The sequence below is a fragment of the Barbus barbus genome, assembly GCF_936440315.1.
Source record: "Barbus barbus genome assembly, chromosome: 38".
In the NCBI taxonomy this organism is placed as follows: Eukaryota; Metazoa; Chordata; class Actinopteri; order Cypriniformes; family Cyprinidae; genus Barbus; species Barbus barbus.
The window spans coordinates 23293165-23315833 of record NC_136716.1 but is presented as its reverse complement, the minus strand read 5'-3'; the positions used below and the strand labels follow the sequence as shown (position 1 = coordinate 23315833).

At 37.1% G+C, this 22669-nt stretch overlaps 1 protein-coding gene across 1 annotated transcript in view; it reads right to left on the bottom strand.

The window, feature by feature from the left end:
- The window catches only part of LOC306857481 (cadherin-10-like), a gene marked incomplete at both ends in the record, with an annotated part of 81353 nt that extends 58937 nt beyond the window's left edge, over window positions 1-22416 (bottom strand). Inside the window, one exon of the mRNA XM_079397460.1 lies at window positions 22288-22416. Within this exon, the coding sequence (XP_079253586.1) occupies window positions 22288-22416 (129 nt within the window). The remainder of the gene's footprint in view (window positions 1-22287) is intronic.
- Between the last annotated feature and the right edge of the window lie 253 nt (window positions 22417-22669).

Here is a 22669-nt window from a genome sequence, read left to right as displayed (position 1 = left end):
TTTATTATTATTATTTATTTTTACAAATAAATGCGGCCTTGATTAGCATAAGAGACGTCTTTCCCAACTCCAAACTTATATATATAAGCATAGATAAAATTAAGTTATCCATAAGGTTGAAGTTGTTAGAAGATGTGTGACAGAGTCGTGACAGATGTTTTCTTTAGATGATTCATATGTCCCTCAATGGAATCACTTGTGTCACTAGCATCAGAGCCAGACAATCAATCTTACATTGTGATTTAAACCATGGTGCAGATGTCCACGCACAAAAACTCTAAAGATAAATGTGACCCTGGACCACAAAACCAGTCTTAAGTCGCTGGAGTATATTTGTAGCAATAGCCAAAAATACATTGTATGGGTCAAAATGATATTTTATGCCAAAAATCATTAGGATATTAAGTAAAGATCATGTTCCATGAAGATATTGTGTAAATGTATTACTGTAAAAATATAAAAACTTAATTTTTGATTAGTAATATGGATTGCTAAGGACTTCATTTGGACAACTTTAAAGGCTATTTTCTCACTATTTTGATTTTTTTGCACCCTCTGATTCCAGATTTTCAAATAGCTGTATCTCGGCCAAATATTGTCATTTCCTAACAGACCATACATCAATGGAAAGCTTATTTATTCAGCTCAATTTCGAAAAATTGACACTTAAGACTGGTTTTGTGGTCCAGGGTCACAAATATATTTTTTCAGCTGAGTTTACCAAACCCACATGCTCAAGTGATGTTTCCCTTATTAAATTGTCCATGTTAAAACATTACCAGAGCCATGATTTGGTGTAAAAGCACATCAGATGAGACATCAGGCTGTCAGTTATAGGGGGAGAATCGGGCCCTCTCATGGAGATTATGCTGACTAATGGCTGCTCTCCTCAAGTTTTGCAGGAGAAAACATTAGGACAAGCGCTGCTGGAATAATGAATGACGCTCTGGTGTCGCTGCATGTTTCTCGGAGCTCCTCACCTCTCATTTCCAGCACCGTCAGCCGCAGTGAGGCGTGTTTCATTTCAACCTTCCTTCAGCTGTCAATTCATATTCATGTGAGGACAATGACTGCAAGGGGCCGCCGAACACTGTGAATTAGACCTGACTGCGTAATTAGCCAGGCCAGCACTGATAGGCTTATTTGTAGAGATCAAACACATCTGAAGGGAAGATGACAGAGTGGACAGAAAAAAGGCTTTTTAGTCTTTTAAAAGCTTTTCAACCTAACAATTACTAAGAAAGAAAAAAAATCACAAGAATAATTATATATTTATTGACTTATTTGACACTACTGAGCTACTGCTGGGCCTGACAAGAAAAATGCTCTTAGAAAAATTATTGTGGTTCAGTGATGGAAACACTTTGAAAAATACCATGGTATTGTTTGATTGAAACACTAATATAGTATAAGATTGTTAGGTATTACAAAGAATATCATGACATCTACACATGAAAAAAAACTTTCTCAGAAATTGCTAGTGCATTTCACAACTAATTACAAAGAATCGACAAGTAACGTGTTAAATCAAATGTGACATTTTGAGATTTTCTTGTACAATGTACTCCAATAAAATTTGTTTTATTTATTAAATGGAAAAAATCATTTTTAACAATGTTCCTAAATATATTACTTTGATGCCATGTTCAGTAAAACATGGCAATGCCATGCTCATTTCACGCTGGACTGTGCAGAACAGAGGTTTGTTTTTTTATACTGGTATGAGGTAAACTGTTGTGATTATTTGTATGAAAAATGTTCATAGGCCTACATATTGTCATCTTGAACACTGGGTTGTGATGGATAGCAACACTCACCATTATAGCCACAAATCAACAATCCCGATAACAGCTGTTGTCTCAGAACTGTCATGTCATTATTATAAAGGGCTCCTCATCTGAGCTTCCACACTGTGTAGGAAAAAGACAACGTGAGGTAAAGACAGGAGGAACATATTGTCGGCAGTATTTTTAAATTTTCACTGTGGACCAAGACTGTGTTTCTAGCACACCACATTTGTTACAGTTATAGCTGACTGGAATATGTGGATTTTTGTGGTTTGTTTATTTTATTTTGGTGTGCCTCGTTTTTTATTGTCATTGCTGACAGGACAATGTGAATCTGGAGGAGGTGATCTATCATAATGTGGAATAGAGTCGTAAGTGTGTGAGATGGAACTCGTATATCACTGCCATGTTTACCTGTAAATGACCTGGTTTGAGGCTTCTCATCATTTTGCCACACGTGCGCGGACAGAGCTACTCTGAGTGTTACTGTGAATGCGAGTAAAGTCTTTCACACGTTTTTGTTATCTGTTTCAAGAAACCACACATTCACGCAGTCAACCTTAATTTGCTTTAAAGCTAGCATGTATTATGCAGAACTGAAGATCTTCCATTCTTTTTATGCACAACAGGTTGGAATTTTGTGTAGCCTGTAGATGGCGACGAGTCTTTGTGAGTGAGCCATTGAATCATTCAATCACCTATCAACCGCTTCGTTCAAATTAATTCTGAAGCAAAATAAGGGACTCTTTATTGCCTCCATAAACACTGATTAATTCAGGAACGAATACTTGACTGTCTTGAGTGAATTGTTCACTTGTTAAAATGATTCCTTCAAAAACCTCGATTCACGGTATTGTTTTTAAGGAGTGAGTCATTTATGGATTCAATCAAACGATTAATTCAAAATAACTGATAGCCTGAATACATATAGACCACAATGTGTTGGCGACTTGATGGTGAACTGTGAGTTCGTTTGGAATAAAATTAGTTGGTGGAGCAAAAAACAGACAACACAATAGACAATTTTGCGTCCAGAATGTAAGTTATTTAAACTTCTTTACAAGATTACAAGGAATGTCACTGGCTATGGTTGTCACGAATCTGGTCCATGCTCTCCTGGTTTACCACCACCAGAGGTCACCCGTTCACCACATTGACTCTCACACTACACAGCACACTGGACTACAGTTCCCACAATGCATTGCACAGATCACAGCTGTCACCATTCACTCATCACACACACCTGATGCTCATTTCACAATCACGCACTCACTATTTAACCTGGGACTTCCTCTTGCTCTGGGCCGAGTATTGTCTAGCCTAGCTACATTACAAAGCGTTTCCCTGTTCTCCTAGTTAGTGTTCCTGTGTTTTGATTCCTGCCCGTGTTCCTGGATTATTCTCTCTGCCTTGCCCTGTCTGGATATTGTACGCCGATCGTCGACCCACGCTTGCTCTAGGATTGCTCTTGTGTCTTGCCCTTGCCATACCTGTTTGCCCCTGTCTGACCCTGCCTGTATCACGACCATGTTTGCTAATAAAGCCTTGCGAATGGATCCGCACGTCTCACGTCTCGTCAACCCCGTAACAATGGTGCTCTAGTCGTGCTATTTGTGTGTGTTTTCCTTTCGGTGTTTGTTTACAGCAGTTTTGATGTTACGTCACATTGTTATGGTGCTGTATAGTTTCCTGAAGAGTCTTCGTTTAGGTAGAATGTCACAGTAGTCAACAGTAATTGTGTGGGGTTTTTGTGTTGGTTTTGTTTATTTTCTTATTTGCCTTTTAGTTAGAGTTTCACATTGCACTAAAATTGGTAATAAAAAATTGGGTAGCACTTTATTTTACAGTCCTGTTACTCATGTACATACAATGTACTTATTATAGTATTTACAATAACTAGGTAAAAACTAGGTACTACCCCTAAACCTAACCCTACCCCATGTAGTTACCTTATATTACCAGTGCTTTCTTAGGTAGGTACGCTGTGAGTACATGTAAGTGCAAGTACTGTAAAATAAAGCGCAACCAAAAATTGTTTTATTCTTGACTAGATGTAATTAAAAAACGGAACAGGAGTGCGTTTCCCAAAAAAACCCAAAAAACAAAAAAATAATATTGTCGTAGGTTCCGTCGTTGCCAATAGAGTTAAATGAAACTAACGACCATTAGCTAACGATGCTTCTGGGAAACGCAGCCCAGCGTGATTTTAAAGACTTTCGGTTCTTTTCTCAAACTGCTCGTGAGAAAGAATCCTATGAGCCGATTACATTTACTGAATCAAAGACATACAACTTTCATCATATCAACCAACATAGTGCGATTCCCAAACGAGTGATTCAGTGAATGATATAATACATGTATTTCTCAAATATAATTTTCTATTCATTTATTAATTTATTTAAACCACTCTCATTCCTAGTCAGTAAAAATGACTTAAATCTCTTAGGTTAGGAAGTCCAGAAAAACAAATCTATTTTCATTGAGTCTGTCAACCACTATTATTTTGCTGTGATGGAGCGTATCAAAGACAGTCTAACCAGCCTCAGGAAATTGACATGGCTTTATGGTGACATGTGTCTCATGGAAATTGTCATGTGGGAAATTCTGAAAGTAGCTTGTCCAGAATGGTCTCTTGAGGGCATACGAAAATAATGATTGATAATTCACAACAACACATGTATCAACATGTCTTTTACTTTGGGAAGAAAGTGTAGTTTTGAGTGGTCAAACTTTTAATTGTATGTTACTTCCGTAAACCCTGTTGAGTTTATTTTTTTAAACATAGGCTACCTGCCATATGAAAACTTACAATCATTAGCTTCCAATTTACACACCGTCGAGGAGAAAATGAAGAGAATGCTGAAGTAATGAGATCTAATTGGATGGGTTCCAGTCATCTACTCAGCTTCAATTAACTACCAATTTACTTCAATTTTGACCAGAGTGTAGATTATTTATCATTACGGTGCATAATGTTAGCCTTGATGCATTTCCAAATGGCCCCTAAACTCAGTATGAGTGTTATCTCATTTAAAGGATGCGGTAAAGCAACAGCTAACCATATCTTTTGGACAAATTTTAGCTTTGAAAGCATGCCAGACTTATACAGATTTTTTTTAAGGCTCTCATTATTTCTCAGAAATCTTTATGGGTTAGTGCTTCATTTACTAGCCTTTTGACACTGAAAATTATACTATGACAAAGGATTTGGCTTATAATTATTAATTAGCCAAGTGACTGGGCAGTCTAGGTTAACTTTCTAAACGTTACCTCAGATTTTTACAATATTAGATTGCTTATCATAGTGCATAATTCAAAAATAGATCCCCTCACAGTCGCAGAGAACGAGAGTGAGGGGAAAAAAAATGACAAGAGAATAAGCCTCGAGACAAAATGGCATCATCTGCAATGAGCTGAAACAGCACCATTAGTGTTCATAAAGAGAACCGGAAAGGATTGCTGAAGATTAGACTACCAGATACTGAAAACTCTCTGCTTGCAGACATAATGGGGACTAGTAAGGATTTTTTACAGCTTTACATACTGCAGGACATGATCATGTTAAGTGTGAGTATTCATGGCCTCTGACAGCTAGTTAAGTTTAAGTCCCATCAGTATTCCAGTAGAGCATGATGGGAAGGTCATTACTGAATGCAGATAAATGTTACAAGAGATAAAACACTGACCTCAGATCAGATTTGGAGAATGAAGAAAGGTCAAATTTACATTTTAGTCTCTTTCTCTCCTCTTTCTCTCTCTCTCTCTCTCTCTCTCTCTCTCTCTATTTCCGTGTCCTCTAAAATGGGAAGCAATCAGAGGATTGCCTTATAAAATAATTGACACTTATGGCAAGGTTATGACTGATGGTTGAATGTTTATTGTATACTTTGATAAAGAGCCAAAGATCATGCCTATAGATGCATCACAAACACACTCGTTTTCCATAGGGCAGTTTTATAAGGAAAATGACATTGTAGTGAGTTTTATCCTGCAACACGGAAACATAGCTCTCATGACATTCCCACCTCAGTTTAAAGGCTTCCATCAAAGCCTATTGGAATCTTTGTGTTCAAATGTTTGAATGACAAATGGAATTACTAACACAAGTATAATTAAATTATGCTAATATATTTACTGTATGCCTAACCACTTCACAAAGTAATAATTTAATTCAAAAGCACTATTATAGCACCATAAACATAGACCTTGTTACTCACATATGTGACCCTGGACCACAAAACTAGTCTTAAGCCGCTTTTGTAGCAATAGACAAAAATACATTGTATGAGTCAAAATTATAGATTTTTTTTATGCCAAATATCATTAGGACATTAAGTAAAAATCATGTTCCATAAAGATATTTTGTAAATTCCCCACCGTAAATATATCAACTTTATTTTTGATTAGTAATATGCATTGCTAAGGACTTCATTTGGACAACTTTAAAGGCGATTTTCTCAATATTTAGATTTTGCACCCTCAGATTCCAGATTTTCAAATAGTAGTATCTCGGCCAAATATTGTCCTGTCCTAACAGACCATACATCAATGGAAAGCTTATTTATTCAGCTTTCAGATGATGTATAAATCTCAATTTCGAAAAATTTACTCTTATGACTGGTTTTGTTGTCTAGGGTCCCTTTTTTGAAGTCTTTTGAAGTTCTACAAATGTAGTTGTATGACATTTATGTAAAATCAAATGCTTGCATTTTATGAATATTGGAAGTGATTTTATTGTCTTTAATCGATGACATCAATTTCATATTGATTATATATTAAGTATATTAGTAATAATGAAATGTGTCCATTGTTGTTGTATCTGTTGATGACATTCAAGTAATTTGACATTATAACGGTCTCATTCTGTGATTTCTGGGTGTCATATTCAGTTGGTTTTGAAAGATTTTATCACTTTACTTAAACGTAAATTTGTTAAAATTAATGAAATTTCAGGCATCATTCAATAATAACGTTACCATTTTGTTTACCATGGGTCAGCTGTTGCTTAAAAAGGGATATATATATATATATATATATATATATATATATATACAGTATCTCACAGAAGTGAGTACACCCCTCACATTTTTGTAAATATTTTATTATATCTTTTCATGTGACTACACTGAAGAAATTACACTTTGCTACAATGTAAAGTAGTGAGTGTACAGTTTGTATAATAGTGTAAATATACTGTCCCCTCGAAATAACTCAACACACAGCCATTACTTTCTAAATCGCTGGCCACAAAAGTACTAAGTGAAAATGTCAAAATTTGGTCCAATTAGCCATTTTCTCTCCCAGGTGTCATGAGACTCGTTAGTGTTACAAGGTCTCAGGTGTGAATGGGGAGCAGGTGGGTTAAATTTTGTGTTATCGCTCTCACACTCTCATACTGGTCACTGGAAGTTCAACATGGCACCTCATGGCAAAGAACTCTCTGAGGATCTGAAATAAAGAATTGTTGTTCTACATAAAGATAGCGTAGGCTATAAGAAGATTGCCAAGACCCTGAAACTGAGCTGCAGCACGGTGGCCAAGAACATACAGCGGTTTAACAGGACAGTTTCTACTCAGAACAGGCCTCACCATGGTCGACCAAAGAAGTTTAGTGCACATGCTCAGCGTCATATCCAGAGGTTGTGTTTGGGAAATAGACATATGAGTGCTGCCAGCATTGCTGCAGAGGTTGACAGGGTGGAGGGTCAGCCTGTAAGTGCTCAGACCATACGCTGCACACTGCATCAAATTGGTCTGCATGGCTGCCATCCCAGAAGGAAGCCTTTTCTAAAGATGATGCACATGAAAGCCCACAAACAGTTTAATGAAGACAAGCAGACTACGGACATGGATTACTGGAACCATGTCCTGTGGTCTGATGAGACCAAGATTTACTTATTTGGTTCGGGAGGTGTCAAGCGTGTGTGGCGGCAACTATGTGAGGAGTACAAAGAAAAGTGTGTCTTGCCTACAGTCAAGCACGGTGGTGGGAGTGTCATGGTCTGGGGCTGCATGAGTTCTGCCGGCACTGGGGAGCTCCATTTCATTGAGGGATCCATGAATGCCAACATGTACTGTGACATACTGAAGCAGAGCATGATCCCCTCCCTTTGGAGACTGGGCCGCAGGGCAGTATTCCAAGATGATAGCGACACTGCCTTGCTAAAGAAGCTGAGGGTAAAGGTGATGGACTGGCCAAGCATGTCTCCAGACCTAAACCCCATTGAGCATCTGTGGGGCATCCTCAAATGGAAGGTGGAGGAGCGCAAGGTCTCTAACCTCCACCAGCTCCGTGATGTTGTCATGGAGGAGTGGAAGAGGACTCCAGTGGTAACCTGTGATGCTCTGGTGAACTTGAAGGTGAAGAGGGTTAAGGCAGTGCTGGAAAATAACGGGATACTGTATAATTAGAAACTGTATATATATATATATATATATATATATCAGTATATTGTAATTCAAATGTTATATGTATAGTTGCCCCAGTTACTACTTTTACATTGTTAAAAAGTGGTCAGGTTTAGGAAAGACATTTTGGGAGAATTAAATGCACTGAAAAATGCAGCTTGAATATTCTTGAAAGAAATGATAAACCGCAAAGGACCATACAGGTTTTGAACAACATGAATGTGAATAAATGATGACAGATTTTTAAACGGCAGTAGAGAAAGATTTAACTATGGCGCCGCAGTGGTGCAATGGTGGTTCAGGAGAAAAATCACTGAAGTTTTGTTTCTTTATGAGATTGAATTGAATTGTCTCTTTCTCTCTCTATCTATCTCTCTCTCTCTCTCTCACACACACACACACATCCTTAGTTAAACACACAACAGTGAGGTGTGTGGAGTCCTTTGATTAGAAAATGCTTAATTTCCAGACTGAGGGTTTTTCCTCCTTTATTACTGCCTGTAACCTTCTTTGGGACTCTTTGATCATATTATTTCCCTTGTTGCTGCTTTTGATGAAAATACTACTTTTCAATCTGTGTAGCACTGATGGAAGAGAGGAAGAAGAAAGGGAGGTAGGAGGGAAGCTGTAAGTGAATGTTGACATCCAATCCGCATGTCCGCATTAGTGGATGTAGAGTTCCTGTACTTACAGGAAGGAAGAAGATTAGGTTATCTCGTTTTCCCATTGTGACCCACAATGTCATGACTGAACATATGAGATGTTGATCATCAAGCTCATTGATCCTTGACAGAAATGGTATAGGATATCCAAGCTAGATAACGACATCAATCGCAATCCATGCGAAGAAAAAAATGAATTATTCATTTTTGATTCCTTATCTCATGTACTCGAAACCACAGAGGTGAGTGAATCCAAACAGAGCCTTATGTCATAAGTGCAATAAAGCATGGAAGTGCAGGATTTAGAGTCCCCCTTCACAGAGAAACACTGGATGAAACCCTAAATAAAAGATGCAGTGAAAACAATTAGCAGCTTTGTGTTCTGTGGTAGATCGCTTATCGTGTATTGATATATGTGGTCTGCTAAAAGGGAAAGCTGAGCTAAATCAGTCAACCCAAGTTGTGTGTATGTGTTGAAAGGTAGAAACAGTGTATTTTTTTAGAAATCTGTGCTTGTGTTATTGGTAGTTTTGTCTTAAAATTCAGCTGTCAGCTTGGGAATTTTTTGGAGGCAAATTTTATTTATTTATTTATTTATTTATATATATATATATATATATATATATATGATGAGAATCAGAGTTTCTTTGCATTTCAAGAGCAAAATGAACATAAGTGCGTTGTGCTGAGCAGCTGCATAAAATGCATTTTAAATAAAACTTCAAAAAGATGTAAAAACTGCAGTATTTTGGGCTTAGTTACTGTCATGCTGCTCATAAATAGATCTCATTATGTCTTAGCATGAATACATTTGGGCACCATATGGATTACAGTGGTTCACTTCTAAAATCCAAACTAATTAATCACTCAATTAACATTTTATCATAATGTTGGACAGACTGAATCATGTTAATGAAAACCACCCACAAATTGTAATTAAAACCTTCGCTGAGCAGAAAAAAAGGTGTATGGTAAAATATTGCATACCTTGATTTTTTTTTGATGATTTTTAGGGGGGCGGGGGGTGAACTAGCAGGCATACAATATCCCTGTCTCTCTGTGACAGCCTTATACGATCTAAAAGAGTTAGAATAACAGCTCATGCTTGTTTAAAAAGTTAGAAAGCTATCTGGAGTCACTTAGAGCACCTTTAAATCAGTTACTTGGAAACTATTCAACAGCTAGAGTAATGATCTCTGCATTTCTGAACACTTTCTTTGAACTGAGCCTCTCTGTATGAATACAGTTATGAAATAATAAATGTTCAATTTGCTCGTTAAATGCAATGAAATTCTAATTCCTAGTGTTCGTGCTGTACTTCCTCTTTCACCTCCGAGAGCTTGCATTTGGTTTGTATCAAATCCATTCCATACTTAATCATGTTTTCTATATCTTCACTTTAAGCAAATATGTAAAGTCCTGTGAACAGGTAATAACTTCCCAGGCACAATAAAGGCCAAATATAGAGAGCAGAATATGAATGGATAATTTGCCTGCTGTTATAACTTCACAACTGCAATATTTTGAGAACAGACAAAGTGATAATTTACCTTCCAGACTGCTGCAGTGTTTTATAATGCAGGTGCCCATTCTTTCATGGCCCATTGTAAAAGCTGGTAACCACTGCAGAGCTACAAAAATACGTTTTGGGCTTTATGTAGAATAATAGCGAATATGAATTCGCTAAATTCAATAGTCACATTCAAACACGCATTTCCTGGACCGTTGAAAGGCTTTCCAAATGAAAGCTATTATGACTATTTCAAAGTTATCCTGTGAATGCCATTGTGGTTTGCTTTGTATCAACAACCTGAGTTTTTATATATAAAATATATATATAGGTACATTTGTGTCTCATTGATCTGCATAGCTTTTCTTTACCGAGAAATTAAATTCTGTATTGAAAGATCCCTTTATGTACTAAAGGAACATAAGTAGTATTATTTACGTTTATAAATATCGCTGTATATTTAATTTAATAAAACATTTTGATAACACTTTAGAATAGGCAACACGTATTCACTATTAACTGCGACTTTTCCCTCAATAAATTCCTAATTTGCTGCTTATTAATAGTTATTAAGGTAGTTGTTAAGTTTAGGTATTGGGTAAGATTAGGGATGTAGAAAAAGATAATGTAGAATAAGGCATTAATATGTGCTTAATTACTACTAATAAGTGGCTAATTGTCACGGTGCACACATGAGGGAGGAACAGGAACAAGCAGACGAGGGTGTAACTCAAACAATAGACTTTACTTAAGACATCAGGACAGGACATGGCAAGGCAGACATGGACATCACACACCGGGGTTAACGAGTCGACTAGACGAAGTCAAATTGAACAGACAGGACTATAAATAAACAGGTAAATCATAGATAACGAGACAAACACAGCTGAACAGAATGAACTTATAAATCACATGAAACAAGGACAGGAAACAAACCAAATAAGGAAACATGAGGCGGGAACACATGACAGACACAACAGAGGACTGACACTAATATTCTAATAATATGCATGCTAATAATCAACTAGTTAAGGGACCCTAAAATAAAGTTTTGCCAAAATGTTTTATCCAAAATGTCTTTGATTTTATCAGTTTGTGTGCCTTAATGCTATCTGTTTTAATGCTATCTGTTCCCTGGGATCAAATCCATGACCATGGTGTTACCAGCGCCATGCCCTTCTAGTTGAGCTACAAGAACTCACTTATTCCTTGCATTCTTTGTATTCTTGATGAAAATAATTGCCTGTTATGTTCCTATTATTTTGTTAATAATTGCATGATCTTATTTATAATTTAATGCTATCTGGATAGCATATGATAGAACTAAAAAAAAAAAACAACATACACAGAAATACAGTTATTCATATTTATTCCAATGGACTTTTTGTAATTATGCAACAGGATTATTGAAGAAATGATGGTTTGTAGCACATCATGTACCATTTATGATTAATTTGTGCACTCTTTTTATTCTCCATACAAACAGTAAAGATACACCTGAAGAATTTTGCATATTGTATAATCAATAGACCTCTGGTTTGTTGCAGAGGCACTGAACATGGACGGACCTGGTAGAGATTTACTTTGCCTATTATGTTTGACTTTATCTGAAATGAGTAGTTAGGACATCCTTATTAACCAGTGCTGCACTGGTTTTGGCAGACATCCATGACTCACTTTGGCTGTATGCCTCGCTTGGCAGGATTATTAATCATAATTAACTTAACGGTAAGGTGTACAGGTCTTCATGTGCACTAATGATAATTAAATGAGATAGAGGTCTGTGAGTGAATATACTTTAGTAATGAGGTGGCCTTTCCTGAACGACAAAGTTAGTGTATCATTAGTCCACTTCTCTTGGTGTGTCATCATTTCCAAAATGTGTATTGTTTTTGTGTGTGTCTCAAATGATGCCAGCACATTGCAAGCTATGCGATGGATTTTCAAGAGTAAATAACTGCATAATATTGATTTTATTAGCATTGTAATTTCCAGTGTTTTTTTTTTAGCGAGCAGCTATTGTCTGGAGCTATAAGCGGGCAGATATTACCTCAGAGAAAGAGGGACCTGCAAATCAAAGAATATCAGGTTCATATCCGGCGCTCGACACGCACACCCACACGCTCACACCCATGAAGTATGACACTGTTGCTATGGGACATGAACTGCCCACTCGGGGACTAAACTAGGCGTATCGAGTTCTAGAGGTTCTTGTTAGCATAGCCTGAAAGCATACCACAATATCACATTCCATAGAAGAGTCAAGACCCACACATTAGATTTAGATTCTATTACACCAGCGAGGCCTCTGGTTTAGTATAGCTTGTGTCGCAACATTACTTCAGAACAATAAGAAAACTGCTTAACCAGACCGCAAAGAATTGTCCCTGCAGCTATTTGCAATAGGATAGTGTTATGCTTTAGTAGTGTCTGTCTATCTGTTTATTCATCTATATATTTGTCTGTCTGTCTCTGTCTGTTTGTGATGATAAGTATACTTCTACTCAGCAACAACACATTTAGTTGATCAAAAGTGATAAACACTTTTACATTGTTACAAAAGATTTAAATTTCAAATAAATTATATTATTTGGAACTTTTTATTCATCAAAAAATCCTGAAAAAAAAAAAAAAATGTTTTATGGTTTCCACAAAAATATTGATCAGCTTAACATTTACATTTATTCATTTAGCTGACGCTTTTATCCAAAGCGACTTACAATTGCTATATATGTCAGAGGTCACATGCTTCTGGAGCAACTAGGGGGTTAAGTGTCTTGCTCAGGGACACATTGGTGTCTCACAGTGGATTCGAACCCGGGTCTCTCACACCAAAGGCATGTGTCTTATCCACTGCGCCATCACCACCCCGTTTCACCCCAGCTTTCAACATTAATAATAATAAGACAACTTTCTTGAGCACCAAATTGGCGAATAGAATGATTTATGAAGGATCATGTGACACTGAAGACTGAAGTAATGATGCTGAAAATGTAGCTTTGCATCACAGAAATAAATAAATTTTTCAATATTTTTGTAATATTATTTTGGTAACACTTTACTTAAAGCCTTTACTTATAATGTATTAAAAATCGTTATTAAAGGGTATAATGCATTACAATTACTCATAATGTGCGTTGTAATGCATTATATCTTGTTGTGAATAATTATGACCTATTTAATTTATGAGATTATACAGTGCATTATAAGGTGAATTGCAAGGCATAATTAATACACTACCACCGGTCAAAAGTTTTAGTACAGTAAGATTTTTTATGTTTTTTAAAGAAGTATCTTCTGCTCACCAAGCATGCATTTATTTGATCCGAAGTAAAATTTTGAATATAGTTTTCTATTTGAATATGTTTTAAAATGTAATTTATTGCTGTGATTTCAAAGCTGAAATTTTAGCATCATTACTTCAGTCACACGACCCTTCGGAAATCATAATATGCATTATAATATGCTGATTTGCTGATCAAGAAACATTTCACAGGACACACATGACTGACAATAATGTATTACGATGCACATTATGAGTAATTATAATGCATTATACCCTTTCATAACCATTTGTAATACAGGTAACACTTTAGAATAGGGAACACTTATTCACTATTAACTACAACTTTTCCCTCAATAAATTCCTAATTTGCTGCTTATTAATAGTTATTAAGGTAGTTAAGTTTATTGGGTAGGATTAGGGATGTAGAATAAGGCATTAATATGTGCTTAATTTGTACTAATAAATGACTAATATTCTAGTAATATGCATGCTAATAAGCAAGTAGTTAAGATGAATAAAATAAAGTGTGACCATAATAGATTATAAGTAAAGGCTTTAAGTAAAGTATTACCATTGTAATATTATTACAATAATATTGAAGCTGTTCTTACTGTTCTAAAACTTTTAACTGATAGTTTACATCAAAACTACTTTTATAATTCATTACACATAAAGGCTTTAAGTAAAGTGTTGCTTTTTAAATCAAATATATATATATATATATATATATATATAATAAGATCATTAATTAAAACACATGTAAAAATCTTATTGAATCCAAACTTTTGAATGGTACAATGGTTTAACACGTACAAATTTTAAAATAATGTCTAAACATAAAAAAAAAAAAAAAAAAAGTATATTGTCTGTCAAGCAAATAATTTCAGTAGGTTATATGTTGAGAAAACTCAAAATTAAGTGAATAGGCAAAAAGTGTCTTTAAAGGTCAATATATGTAATGCAAGCCTATTACTGGCCTATAGTCCAAGAATTCAGATTTGACAATCTGTCCCATTTTATCATGAGTTTCAGGGGAGGTTGTCAAACAGGTCAATTTAAATATGATAATTATTATAATCAGTTGTTTTAAGGTTAAACAGGTTGCATTGTGACAACAAGCCCCCCACTATTGGAAAAAATGAAATGTCAATGTGATCTTGGGCTTTCAAACTTTCAGTGGTTGGTAAAAAAAAAAAAAAAATTGGCTGTGAGTTTTTCTCGTGGTAATGTGGCTATTGAGGCAATCACACCTGTGTCTTTAGAGCGGTGCTCAATCAAGGCTGCTGAATGGCATCCCAGATAGCTCAGAGAATTGTCCTCCATTATTGTGCCAGTAATGGCTTCATGCGTAGCATCTTATTTTAAACCCAATTTCTCTTTGAAAAAAAAGGAACACACACACACACACACAACATAAAATGTAATGCAACATAGAAAAGAAAGACAAAAATAGGAATAATAATTCTCAGTATCTCAATATTCTTTGGGTGCAGTTCTGTAGTCTTATGTGTCTATAGCTCATTTGTCATCAGCCCTTCATTTCCGTTCCACCAGTGCTGATATTTTTCATTTTGTGTTTGACATTACGTTCAGTTTCAGGAATCATCTAGTGTGTGAGTCAATGTCTGCCTTCTGAGAGTGGAGCACTTTCTGACATCCTTTCCTGCTGCTGCTTCTCCTGACCTCCATAAACTTCACCATGAGATTATTAGTACAATTTGCCACCATTAGCAGCAGTTATATTAAATAATATGTCTGTGTTCCATCTTTAAATCAAAGTTAATTACACCCAGGAAAGAGGACCCAGTGCCAGAGGACAGGTTGTCCTCATCCTTGAACAGGCGCTACCTTATTGGCCCCAATCAACGCGCAAAACACAGAGCAGCTCCTGTAATGCTACAGTAAGCTGGCCCCCATTACACATCTGTTACCTCATAAGGACTGATTTGATCAAGAAAACATGCTTTGGCTGAACCTGAGTAGATTAGGACCACAAAAATAGCTTTAAAATATATCTTCACGTTGCTATTATGGGGGTCTAAGCACAATGACCTCTTTAGCCTGTCAGCGCATACAATTTAACATCAATAATTGTTCTTTTTGACAGGAATTTGTTAGTAACTCATGCACAATTATCATATATTTATTGCATGAAATCATGAGGGATCCCATTTTATAGTGCTACCTTTTGTATAAATGGCATACAACTTGCTTTTCCAGAGTCAGCCCTTAAAGGGACAGTTGATTAAAAAAAAAGAAATTCTGTCTGTATTCACTCCCCCCTAATGCAGTTTTAAACACATTGACTTTCTTTATTCAGTGGAACACAAAATAAAATATTTTATGGATTTGGAATTACATGAGGTTGAATAAATAATGAATGTTTTTCATTTTTTGGTGAACTATCCCTTTAAATAGACCCAGAAATCAGCCAGTGTTAACATTTTATAATGGCTGGATTGGTTTATTAATTTATTTGTGCAAACTTTATGTAAATTATACTAACCCCTGGTTTCACAAACAAGGCTTAAGCCTAGTCCTAGACTAAAATGTAAGTCTGAGCTGTTTCAACTGAAATAAACCTGCACTGACTGATCTTAAAATATATCAGTGCCTTTGGTTTGCCTCAAGATGCACCCCAGTAATGTTTTTTTTTCTAAGCATGTTTATAAAATTACTTAACTGTCCTAATTGAATTATGGCCTAATCCTGGTTTAGTCTAAGCCCTGTCTGTGAAACCGGGCCTAAGAGTCCTATTGTTAGAGCCTTATCATTGATATATCAACATTGACTGGCCAAGCCTTGCTAAAATTATTAAGTGTCACAGAAAGATGTGCCAAATTTCCTGAACATTACTTGCTCTGTTCAGAAATTAGCCTATAATCGTTTTAGTAAAATAAGCTCTGCTGCCTTCTTCATTGGCATCAGGTGACACTCTTTCTCTCGATGTACACACACACCCACATATATATATATATATATATATATATATATATACATACAGTACAAGTGTTTCAACCTTCAGATTTTGCTAGAAATTGACAAATGAAGGGGTGTTTTTGGAATCTGAGAGTATGTACAAACCTGTGATTCTACTATGAGGTTGTAAGAATGATGGAAAAAAGCTAAAAAAAAAATTTATTACAATATTTCAGCTGATGCAACATATATTAATTTGTCAAGTGAATAGCGATTTTGCTTCTTTTTTATCTTTTTTTAATGTTTTAATTTCACTTGTTGTGTTAGTCTTTTTCAATGCATCACTGACTGCAGAGAGCAGCTGCAGTTATGAAATGAAAATTAGCGGAAAGCGATGAGGAGAGTGTGTGATTTATTGTGGCGATAGAGTGACCATTTGATTACACTTCCCATAAAAGATGAGAGTGAGTTACAGCCCAAGCTGCACAATTACAAGCTAATAGCGTCCAGCCATCATTACTCATACTTTCAAGCCAGCCACGGGTACACTGAATTAAGCACTAGACTATTTGTGCCTTCCGTACATATTGCAAAAATCTAATGCCAGACCACAGAGGATCATTGACACTCCGAATATGGCAGTATGACTTACATCTGCAGTTTAAAACATACTTTTGCTGTTGATGTTGCTAAACAACAGACAATGAACAGGCTTTTTTTTGCAAGCATGTACGGGCTGTGTGGTCATAGTTAAGTGCATTAATTCTTAATGAAATAACTTTTACAGAAATAGCCCCAATGTCAAGTGCGAGGGCTTGTCGGTTTATTACAGTTGTTGATATTGGATGAAATCAAGGTGTAAGTACAGTCATTAGACACTCTTAATTGTTTTAATTGGCCAGACAAAAGAGTATGGTAATTTAGTAGGTCAAGTGCTTTGCTTGTTTAAAAAAAGGTACTTGACTTGGTTGAGCAAAAAAAATAAATAAATAAAAAATGAATTGCTCATTCAAGGCAATGGCAAAAGAGAAATCTAAAGGTTTGTAATGAAGATACAATGACATCTGCTGTAATAATAATAGTATAAATACTGTAATTAGTTTCAGTGATTCAGTACCAATACCAGTAAAATGCCATGGTTCTCTGTATCAATTTTGGTACCAAAAACTATTGTAACTATATTTTGTTTTAATACTTTTTTTTTAAATACACACACACACACACACACAGTATATATACACACCTGAAAAAAAATCTTAAGACCGGGGGAAACATTACAAGGATTTGCAATTCGCACTGTTGGATCGTAACCAGGTTGCAAGTACTGCTTAAAAATGCTAAAAGAAGAAACAGGGCAAGAGACAAAAACTAGAGAATAGGCAATTTATTAAAAACTGCATTTAAACTCAAACAGGCTGTTCATCAGCAGATCAAAGGTTTAAAAAGTTAAAATCTGCGCAAATATATGGCTTTCATGTTATTGTCCTTCAGGCAGTCACACTGTCATGATCTCCTGATGGCAATGGCAAAAAGGCTTTCTGTCTTGGCAGGATGGTCGAGCTGCACAAGCAAAGACGCGCACAATGCGCCATCACTGCCGAGGTTGGACGCAGTAAGATAGTCATTTTAAATTTCTTAAAAGATCCTGAGAGTTATGGGACAAAAAAGTCAAGTGGTAGACCCAAAAAAATCTTCACCTGCACTGAGCCAGAGGATCTGACGGGCTGTCAGTGAAGACACAGGCCGATCCTCAACCCAGTTTAAGGCCTTACTGATGCTGACTCCAGCCCAATAATCATAAGACGGCTCCATCATGATCTGGGGTGCTTTTTCCTTCAATGGGAAAATGGATCTTCAGGTTGTGCAGGGGCGTCAAACAGTGGCTGGCTATGTGAACATGTTGCAGTGGGCATCCCTCTTGACTGAGGGCTCTTGTTTGTGCGGTAATGACTGGGTTTTTCTACAGAACAACGCTACAGTTCACAACAACCACCTGATGAAGGACCTATTCCAGGAGAATAACGTTGCTCTTTAGGAGCATCCTGCGTGTTTCACTGATCTTTTTTAGGTCTACCACTTGACTTTTTTGTCCCATAACTCTCAGGATCTTTTAAGAAATGTAAAATTACTCTCTTACTATGTCCAATCTTGGCAGCGATGGAGCATTGTGCGCATCCTTACTTGTGCAGCTCAACCGTCCTGCCATGTTCAAAGACAGAAACCTTTGCCATCAGGAGATCATGACAGTGTGACTGCCTGAAGGACAATGATATGAAAGCCATATTTTTGCACTGACTTTAACTTTTTAAGGCTATGGTCTTAAACTTTTGATCAGCTGATGAACAGCCTGTTTGAGTTTAAATGCAGTTTTCAATAAATTGCCTATTCTCTAGTTTTTGTCTCTTGCTCCTGTTTCTTCTTTTGGCATTTTGAAGCAGTACTTACAACCTGGTTACGATCCACCAGAGCGAAATGCAAATACTTGTAATATTTCCCCCGGTCTTTTGTTCAGGATCGTATGTTTGTATACTGTATAGCAAAAAGAGCCTTCGTTATAATCAGTTAAGCTGTTTGGTTCACTTTGAACTTATTTACATCGTTTATGCTTTGTTGGTTATAGCCTAACTATTCGTAAGTGTGCCTGGCTATTACATTCACGCTATCACACACTGTGATTGGTTAAAATGTTCAACACTGCAAAAACTGATTGTAAATAGAAAACCTTTGATAGTCTTCACAGAGCACTCTTTTGAAAGCAGTCACCTATTAGCGGGTTCTGGATCAACTTGTTACTCAGTACTACCAGAAAGGCTGGCATCGTTACTTTTTAAAATGTACGTATCGACTTTGTAACGAAGTATCTGTATTTTTCACAACACTACTACCTTCATTCCTAGAATTCTCTACATGAGCTCTTTTCAATAAAATGTGTAATAAAACTCCATACTGAAGCATCTCAGCGGCACAGCCGCTGACAGAATTGTTGAACTGAGCCGGAGGAGAAAACTGAACCTGAATGTCATGATCTTCCAATAAATCGAGTTAAACGCATCCTTAAACGGCTGAGGAATTTGACCTCAGTCCCTATGCAGGACTAAGGGAGAGTGACAGGGAAATGAAAAAAACACTTAATCTTCCCACTTGTGGTAAAAATGCAAGGAGAGAGGCTTCTATTGAATGGAAACTGTGTGCCTGTAGGTACTATCACTCTACCTCAGAGACCTTGCCTGAGGCATCCATCCAACTCCTCGGGGGGAAATCATCTCCCACAGAGATTTCTGGCTGCACCATCGACAAAAAGTAAAAAAAAAAATGTCAGGACATCTTTCATTCTCAATTCACAGTCTAGTCCTCACTGCAGATATGACGAAACACAAATATCCCACACACATCCCCTGTATGCCGCCAAAGATGCGTAGAGCTCTAAAACTTTAATTAGACTTCATTGAGAATAGGTTTCTTTGAAGACTGCAGGGATTGCTGGCCTATCGCTACTGTACTCTCCGGCAGTGTAAAAACTTCAAAACATTGGAGCTTTAATAGGCAGGGATTTCTGTGATGTATTCGTTGTCATTGTGTCTTATTCCATCATTAATTTAATATGCTGTTTGTGGCCACGATGCAGGGAAGTTCCTACCTGTTTAACTGAAAGTAATTGTGCTGAAGGCTGTAAAAAAAGTATTTTCAGCCCACCTTGATCGGCTGATCGTTATGTGCATTGAATACTGAGAAGGCTCTTTCAGTTGGAGGCCGAGGGCCCGGTCAGCTTGTCCTCCATTGTATGAGTGAAATTTGATTAGGAGTATAATTATGTCCAGCAGAAAAATGAGGGTGGAGGTCGTTTCATAGTTTAGCTGGTTCTTGTTGTTTTTTTTTTTTTGTTTTTTTCTTTTTTTTTTGTCAGCCGTACCTCTACATATTTAGTCTGCAATGGAGATGGATTCAGTGCTTAAAAGTGTAGATGATGTCCTTCTTACCATATAATTTTGAACAATCAGCGGGTCAGGGTGTAGTTATTAATTGTCTTGCAGAAGCTGTTGACCTGTACAATAGCAAGGAGAAGTAAATGATTTTGATTGCGAATTGTCTGTCTCTAGGTTTTCCTGATTGCAGACTGGTGAAAGGTTGTGAAGATGCCCCTTACACATCTTTACCAGCTGTGTTGGGGAAAGTTACTTTTTAAAGTAATGCATTACAATATTGTGTTACTCCATTAAAAAGTAACTAGGCCTAATTGTGTTACTTAGTTACTCTTTATGGAAAGTAATGCATTACATTACTTTTGCATGACTTTTTGTTACCTGGGCTGGGCTTGTTTGTTGTTTAAAAACAAAAAACTCAAAAGTGACATTTTTGGCAACTGTAAAGGCCCTTTGACACCAAAAGTGAAATGAATAAGCCTTCGGCTGAAGGAAGTTCCTCTGAACCTCACTCCCAGTTACTCTTAACACGAGAACAGTAGACACATCAGTGAATAAATGGGGGAAAAAGTAACTCTGTTATCTCGCATTAATTTACTAGTTACTTGAAAAAATTAATCTGATTATGTTACTCGTGTTACTTGTAATGCACTACCCCCAACACTATTTACCAGATGCAAAGAAGTTTCCAACTATTACAAGAAAAGATATCCAGTACTCCCAGTACAAAAAAAGTTAAAAAGCCCCTTTTCACAATAGAAACATTAAAAATGACTAAAACTCTGCACACTGATGCGTTTGGGCCTTAAGCCTTCCTCAGAATGTGTCCACTTACGGGTGTATAGCTTGAATACATTATCACTTCGCTTTGGATAAAAGCCTCTGCCAAATGAATAAATGTAACGTAAAGCCATTGTTTATTGCCTAGTCTGTGTTGTACTGGCGCTACAGCATGGATAAAGCCAGCGCTTTCAGTGAATGAAATAAAATCAAGTTTGTTTGGGACTGTTATGGTCTGGTTGTGGTCAAAAGGTTATGTAGTCCAGACGGGGTCATCATCTCCACTCCCTGACTGACAGCAGCCTTGTCGCTGCTATGATCCAGTGCAAGGAAATCTAGTTAGTGCAGCAGGCTTTTTAATAATAGCTTGCTGAGCTGTGATCAGGTGTTGGTGGAAACGTTCTCCCTGTCCAATTTAAGAGGCCACAGGACAGCCTTTCACACAGTTTCTGTGCCCATCACAACCCTTCGTCTGGGGAGAACTGGACGGTCATTTCACACTATTGATTTGTGGTTTTTATATAAGATTTTTCATTTAGTTATTTATTTGGTAGCTTTTGAATCAGTGCTTGACCCTGGCTGTGAAATCCATATTGTGTTACATTTTCTATGTCAAGTTATTTCCAAATGATGAAAGTGTCAATTTAAATAAAAATAAAAAAAGTTTTTATTTATACTTTCTTCATTCATAAGCATTCCTGTCAGTCCTGTCTTCCTGTGTCTTGTGTTTCCCCTCCTCTCGTGCCCATATTTAGTTAGTTCCTGTTCCTGTCCCCGTTTAGGTTTATCAGTTTATTAGTCCCCAGCCATGTGCCATTAATTATCTAGTTTTCCCCAGTGTTTATAAGTCCTCTACTTCCCTGCCTCTGTGTTCGGTCACAATCGTCATTCTGTGAATGTCTTTCCGTGGCTCCAGTGTTCCCAAAGTTTTGGTTAATACAGTCTATGTTTTGAAGAAGTTCCTTGCCTCCTCGTTCCCTGGCTCCTACGTGTTGTGACAGAAGACTGAACCTACACTGACACTGCTATGGAAGTGGCTGCTTGAATCATTGCCCTTGCACGCCGAGATCTCCCCTTTGTGGAGTATTCGCGGGACTTCTGCACCACCATCCTCTCGCTGTTCTGGCATGAGGCCAACTTCCATCATCCCGTGGGCCTCCCAGACACCACAGGACTAAAATGGAGGGAAGGGATTCTCCGGTGTCTGGAGAGTGTCCTGCTCCGAGCCAGAACCAGCCCGATGCCGTCCACAGGGAAAGCAACTCCACCGTCCGTGGCTCTCCCAAGCCCGCCGGCAGTTAGTATGGTAAGCCTGCCGGTCGCTGCTCACCATGCCGTGCCTGCGCCTCCAGAGCGTCCTCCAATGCCAGCTCCTCGGAAGCGTCTTCCAGTGCCTG